This window comes from Cebus imitator, unplaced genomic scaffold, assembly GCF_001604975.1.
Source record: "Cebus imitator isolate Cc_AM_T3 unplaced genomic scaffold, Cebus_imitator-1.0 Scaffold61, whole genome shotgun sequence".
Classification (NCBI taxonomy): domain Eukaryota; kingdom Metazoa; phylum Chordata; class Mammalia; order Primates; family Cebidae; genus Cebus; species Cebus imitator.
The window spans coordinates 7,881,549-7,889,050 of NW_016107376.1; the positions used below are offsets into that span (position 1 = coordinate 7,881,549).

General features: G+C 38.8%; 1 protein-coding gene across 1 annotated transcript in view; it reads left to right on the top strand.

The window, feature by feature from the left end:
• Positions 1 to 7,502, top strand: part of UPF2 (UPF2 regulator of nonsense mediated mRNA decay) — a 126,327-nt gene that overhangs the window by 68,189 nt on the left and 50,636 nt on the right. The window contains exons 10-11 of the mRNA XM_037739049.1: positions 4,067 to 4,180; positions 5,972 to 6,088. Coding sequence (XP_037594977.1) covers positions 4,067 to 4,180; positions 5,972 to 6,088 — 231 coding nt within the window. The remainder of the gene's footprint in view (positions 1 to 4,066; positions 4,181 to 5,971; positions 6,089 to 7,502) is intronic.

Here is a 7,502-nt window from a genome sequence, read left to right on the forward strand (position 1 = left end):
AAAAAAAAAAAAAAAAAAAAGAAGAAAGAAAAAAGAAAACTAGAATGCCTAGAATGCTGTGATGCTCTATAGCAGTTGATGAAGAGGATATGCATCTGACATCATCCCAAGGAGATTTAAAAATATATATGTGTACTTCCCAACTCTACTCATCCTAAAGATTTACTTTTAATATATAGTTTTTTGCTTTTTGAGATGGAGTCTCACTCTGTCACCCTTGCTGGAGTGCAGTGGCATGATCTTGGCTCACTGCAACCTCCCCCTCCCAGGTTCAAGCAATTCTTGTTCCTCAGCCTCCCAAGTAGCTGGGGTTACAGGCATATGCCACCATGCCCGGCTGATTTTTGTATTTTTAATAGGGATGGGGTTTTACCATGTTGGCCAGGCTGGTCTCAGACTCCTGACTTCAAGGGATCCTCTTGCCTTGGCCTCCCAAAATTCTAGGATCACAGGTGTAAGCCACGATGCCCTGCCAGTTTCAGTAGATAGTTTTGTACATGCTTTCTTATATGTTTTCCCAAACAAAGACACAAGGTCAGTGTAATTTAGAAAAATTTTAAAGTGGCCAGGCGCAGTGGCTCACGCCTGTAATCCTACAACTTTGGGAGGCCGAGGTGGGTGGATCACCTGAGGTCAGGAGTTCAAGACCAGCCTGGCCATCATTGGTGAAACCCCATCTTTAAAAAATAAAAAAGAAAGAAAATTTTTAAAGTTAAAAAAAGGAAAGATAAATACCAGTTTTATTAACAGCAGACTCAACATTGTGGTGGTTTTTTGTTCTTTAGTTTTATTTTTATCTTTTTTTCTTTATCATTTTTCATGGATGAATTATATTTTATGTATAATTTTCTGTTATTTCTAAGAAGCATTTTACCCTGTCATTAACTCCTTAAACATTATTTTAAAAGTTGTGTAATCTTCTTTTGTCCTGTACATTAATTGCTTAGTATCAATTGAAGCGTAGCCACTACCATCATCATCATTATCCTTACTTTACCAAGTGGGCAGACAGGCTCAGGGAGTTTATATGACTTGCTCAAGATAATATATCCCACAAAGTGATCTTCAGAGCACAGACATTCAGACTGTAGAGCTTTTGCTCTTTCATGTCACCGCAATATGTATATTAAACTTTTCAATTATTTGTTTATTCAGCAAACATTTATTTAGTATGCATGTATTAGAGATACATATATACAAAGAAGGATAAAATTAGTTATAGCTAATATTTATTGAACCCTTACTGGTCCCAAGCATTATTTTATGTGCTTTACTTGTATTAGCTTAAGAGTCACGACGACTCTATTAGGTCCATTTTTCAGATAAGGACGTTGAGACACAGGTTAGGTAACAGGCAGTAAGTGTAAGTGATAGTGCTGGGATTGGAATCCAGCGAAACTGGTTCACAGTCCACTCCTCGAAGCTCGGAAAGGAAAGTAAATTAATAAGAGGAGTTTTTCATGTGCATACCTATGAAACATTTATTTGTGAAAGGTTCTTTCTTTATGAAAGCTGTGCTGCTTTCTAAATTACATGGCTGAAAGCAGTCAAGTTTATTCAGTATCATTTTGTTTTATATTAAAAATGAGAATATAGTTCTATTTTATAGTTGTCTCTAATTGCAAAACTATTTTGTATGCTTAAATGATGTCATTAAAAAAAAGGTTCTAGGCCGATTGTGGTGGCTCATGCCTGTAATTCCACCATTTTGGGAGGCCAAGATGGATGGATTGCTTGAGACCAGGAGTTTGAGACCAGCCTGGGCAACATGGCAAAACTCCATCTCTACTAAAACTAAAAAAATTAGTTGGGCACAGTGGCACACACCTACAATTCCAGCTGCTCAGGAGGCTGGTATGGGAGGATCGTTTGAATGTGGGAGGCAGAGGTTACAGCGACCTGAGATTGCATCAGTGCACTCCAGCCTGGGCACAATGTGAGACTCTCAAGGGAAAAAAATATATATATATGTTGAAGTAATTTTTTGTGATTTTGTTTTTCATTAATATAGTTTTGTTGATCCTTGAGATTAAATTGAGTTATAATGAGCTTGTAGTTTGCTGAGTTTTTAAATGAATAAACATGGTTTTGTTTAAAAATTATCGCTCGACAGTGTTTACAAAGGACATTTGAAAAAAAAATTAGTAAAAATCAAAAAAGTCTAAATACCTCCTACCCCTGCTTGTTACAGAAAGCAGGTCCTTAAAAATTAAAATGACACCTGGGTGCAGTGGCTCACACCTGTAATCCCAGCACTTTGGGAGGCCAAGGCGGGAGGGTTACGAGGTCAAGAAATCAAGACCATCCTGGCCAAAATAGTGAAACCCCGCCTCTACTAAAATATAAAAATTAGCTGGGCATGGTGGCGCACGTCTGTAGTCCCAGCCAGCCACTGGGAGGCTGAGGCAGGAGAATTGCTTGAACTCGGGAGGCAGAGGTTGCAGTGAGCCGAGATTGTGCCACTGCACTTCAGCCTGGTGCCTAGTGACGCAACAAGACTGTCTTAAAATAAAATAAAATGACAGGCCGGGTGCATTGGCTCACACCTGTAATCCCAGCACTTTGGGAGTCCAAGGCAGGAGGATCACGAGGTCAGGAGATCAAGCCTATCCTGGCCAACATGGTGAAACCCCATCTCTACTAAAAATAAAAAGTTTAGCCAGGCGTGATGGTGCACAGCTGTAATCCCAGCTACTCGGGAGGCTGAGGCACAAGACTCTTTAACCCAGGAGGTGGAGGTCGAAGTGAGCCAAGATCATGCCGCTGCACTTCCACCTGGGTGACAGTGAGACGGTCTCAGAAAACAAGAAAAGAAAGTGCTAAACTAATTCATGGCACCACATTATGGTCACTGCTGTTCAAATAAAAGTTATCTAGACTGTAGGTTTGGTTTTCTAATGAAAATAGAATTCTGAGGTTAAATCCAATTATCTTGGTTTGTCTCTTTGCATGGTACTGTTGCAATGGGATTTTGTTGCATCTGATATTTCTTGAAATTTGTGCCTAACTAGAGGACTTATATTTGCAAAGAACCTAAACTTTGACATACAGCCAGGACTGGTGATAAAAATGAACAGTGATTATATTGGCTCTTTTATTGTAATGAATTTATAATAAAAATGCAGCATAGTTTATAGTTACAATATACTAAGCCTTAATACCAGTTTTGCTTAGGTGAGTACTTGGCATTCATATTTTTAAAGCAGCATTTCCTAAAGTGTGTTCCTTATAGTATTACTTTAATGGGATATTTACTGATAATGGCTAACATTTGAAAAAGGAGGTTGTGTTGCCAAATAAATCTGAAAAACATTGACTTAAAAGTTTTCCTTTCTTAAGGGCCTCTTTAGGCCTGGTAAAATTAATATTTTTTTCTCTAAATTGCTTGACCATGGAACTGTTTTGCAGGGCACATCCTAGGATTGGTGTTATACAAAGCAATTTTTTCTTTAGCTTATAGTAGTTTGAATATGGCAAGAAATTTTTTTTTTTTTTTTTAAATGAAGTCTTGCTCTTGTTGCCTAGACTGGAGTGCAACGGCACAAACTCAGCTCACTGCAACCCCTGTGTCCCGGGTTAAAGCAATTCTCCTGCCTCAGCCTCCCCAGTAGCTGTGATTACTCGGGAAGCCTATAGCAGGAAAGTTTACTCATACATGTCAAAAATATCTAGAGTAGGCTGGGTGAGGTAGCTCACACCTGTAATCCCAGCACTTTGGGAGGCCAAGGCGGGTGGATACCTGAGGTCTGGAGTTTGAGACCAGCCTGGACAACATGTTGAAACCCCTTCTCTACTAAAAATACAAAAAATTAGCTGGGTGTGGTGGCATGCACCTGTAATCCCAGCTACTCGTGAGGCTGAAGCAGGAGAATCATTTGAACTCAGGAGGAGGAGGTTCAGTGAGCCAAGATCACGCCATTGCACTCCAGTGTGGGCACCAAGAGCAAAACTCCGTCTCAAAAAAAAAAAAAAATCAGGAGTGAATCCAGATGCATTAAAATAATAGTTTTTATCACAGAGATTCAAGTTGTTGATTAAGCATTATCTTTTTTCTCTTAATTTTTAGGTACGAAAAAAGGACCAGATCAATATTGAAACAAAGAATAAAACTGTTCGTTTTATTGGAGAACTAACTAAATTTAAGATGTTCACCAAAAATGACACACTACATTGTTTAAAGGTCAGTGCTGAATTATTTGATTGTTTTTAATTGAAAACAATATTAAGTTTTAGTTATAAGTGGTGGATAATGTTAAATAATTTAATATTTACTTAATCCAAAAGAAGACCAAGAAAGGAAGAAAAAGTAACATTAAACAGATGTGCAAAATACAAAACTCTCAGATCTTAGATACTCATGCAGTTCTACCAGTAATTTCATGAAACCTAACAGGACAAAATACATCAAGTAAAAGCCTTAAAAATATAAAACTTGGGCTGGGCCTGGTGGCTCATGCCTGTAATCCCAGCACTTTGGGAGGCTGAGGCGGGTGGATCAAGAGGTCAGGAGTTCGAGACCAGCTTGACCAACATGGTGAAACCCTGTCTCTAGTGAAAATACAAAAATTAGCCAGGCATAGTGGTATGCACCTGTAATCCCAGCTACTCAGGAGGCTGAGGCAGGAGAATTGCTTGAATCTGAGAGGCGGAGGTTGCAGTGAGCTGAGATCACCCGACTGCACTCCAATGTGGGTGACAGAGCAAGAGTCCATCTTAGTAAATAAGTAAATAAACAAATAAATAAATAAAACGATTAAAATAGCTGCTAGGAGCTGTCTACCACAGAGCTACACTTAAATATGAAAATGAGAAAAGTTAAATAAGAAGATGGGGAAAATATACTATGCAAATGCTAATAAAAAGAAAGCGGCCAGGCCTGGTGGCTCACGCCTGTAATTCCAGCACTTTGGGGGGCCGAGGCAGGCAGATCACAAGGTCAGGAGAAAAATACGAAGGAAGAATATTCGTTTTTTTAAACAGAAATTTCTTTCCTAGGAATTCATTTTAAGGAAATAATCATAAATATGTGCACAGATTTCTCTACAATGATGTGTGTCGCACCATTTTTATAATACACATTGAGCATTCCTAATCTGAAATGCTCCAAAATTCAAAACTTTTTGAGTACTGTTACAATGACACGTGGTAAACACCACACCTGACCTCAGGTGACAAATCACAGTCAAAACTTTATTTCATGTAAAAGATATAAAGTATTATATAAAATTACCTTCAAGCTATGTTTATAAGGTTATATGAGACATAAATCAATTTTGTATTTAGATTTGGGTCCCATCCTTAGGCTGTCTCATATATATGCAAATACTGCATTCCAAAATCTGAAAAAGTTTGATATCAGAAACATTTCTGATCCCAGGCATTTCAGATAAGGGATACTTAACCTGTAGCAAGAAATAGGAGACAATTTGGATGATAAATAAGAATCAAGTAAGTTTTAATCTAGTTCATATTATGTAGTACTACGTACTTTGTAAATCGTCCATAGAAGGACAAAAAAGGACATGAAAAAGTATTCCTTGTAAGCAAAAAAAAAACAAGGTATTAAATGATACAATATAAACCAAGTTATTAAATGTCTCAGTCTGTATTAGTTTAGAAAATAGGCATAAGTGAGAATTTTGGGAAATATATAGTCCAAAACAAAAGGCATTGAGAAAATGTCTGCTGTGTATGTGGCGTGTGTTTAAATACATAACATCTAATAATAAATAGAAAGGGCTTTGACATTCATTTCCATATATCTTTCTGTGAAAGACATTAAATATATTGAAATTTTTCAATAAAAATTAATGGCAGAATGCATAACATGCCCAGCAGTGAACCTGGATAGACCCCTGTTTTTTACATTGACGTTTTAAAAGTTGTTACGCACATCAGATGTATGATAATTTCTTCCTCTACTAGGATTGAAGGGTTGCCTTTGTAGTTTTCATCATTCTTCCTGTTGCAGATGCTTCTGTCAGACTTCTCTCATCACCATATTGAAATGGCATGCACCCTGCTAGAGACGTGTGGGCGGTTTCTTTTCAGATCTCCAGAATCTCACCTGAGGACCAGTGTGCTTTTGGTAAGGGCTTGAGCATCCTGGTAAGAGCCAGAGGTTCTTGGTTTACCTGTGCTTCAGAAGTTAAAAATACTGACCAGTGCTGGTTATCTTATTCAATCATTTGAATACAAACATTTCTACCCAAACTGGAACATCCCATACCTATGAGTTGCCATCTCTGGAGAGCTGTAGAACTTAGAGGGTGTGATCATTAAATCCCTAGTTCTGTTAAACATGGAAGTGTTTTCTTGTCTGTTTGGAAGACTGAATATTTAACAGGCATTCACTGGTTACAGTACAGAGATGTGTCAGTATAGGAGCTTAGCTACAGTCAGTGCACTGTAGAAATTCTAGGAGACAGGAGAAACAGTTAATGAAACTTGGTATACCCACAGTTGAACTTATAAATAGTAAAACTTTCTCCTAGCATATGATGATTTACACGGATAGAAAAGCAGTCCATAGGAAAGAGTGAATGTGTTTTTAAAAATTCATTCATTTACTCTTGCATTGTTAAATATGAATTGCATCTGTTAGGCGCTGTTTTAGGTGCTACATATATGACGGTGGGAAAAAAAAGCTCCCATACACACAGAACTTGAAATCTACCACCACCCAGCCCCCCAGTCCACAACACTGCTTGGGCTCGTCAGTGATTTCCCTCTGCATGCTTAAACCCAGCCTTCTCACCTTGGTGCACAGCGCTCTCTATTACCCGGCCCCTCCCTCCTGTTCCTTTTCTGCTGCTCCCTGCTGGGAACACACTGGCCTGTTCTGTCCACATCTGGCTTGCTTTCTTCTCGGGCCTCTGCATGTGTGCTCTTCCTGCGGTTCTTCAGTACATGTCATCCTTCAGATCCTAGTTTAAACGTCACTTTCTCAGAAAAGCCTTCCCTAACCCACCTGAACTAAAGTGGGTTCCCTGTTGTTTAGCGTCTCATACATACTGTTCATACTACAGTTGCAGTTATTATTTAAAAGAATAGTAGTTGATTTATTTGTTTACTTTATCTTCTGACTCCAGACTATTAAGCTTCTTGAAAGTAGGAATTATGTCTGTCTGTTCAGTGATGAGTTTCCTGCACCTGCTGTAGTACATAACACTAATAAGTACCTAAGTAAATTATTTTTAAAAATTTTTTGAGACAGGGTCTGCTGTTGCCCAGGCTGGACTGCAGTGGTGTGATTATAGCTTACTGTAGCCTCCAGCTCCTGGGCTCAAGTGTTTCTTCCACCTCAGCTCCCGAGTAACTGGGACTATGGGTGCACACCACCATGCCTGGCTAATTTTTTTATTTTGTAGAGACAGGGTCTCACTGTGTTGCCAGGACTGTTCTCGAACCCCTGGCCTCAAGCAGTCCTCTTGTCTTGGCCTCCCAAAGTGTTGGGATTACAGGCATCAGCCACTGGCTACTTTCTTTCTGTTTTATTTTTT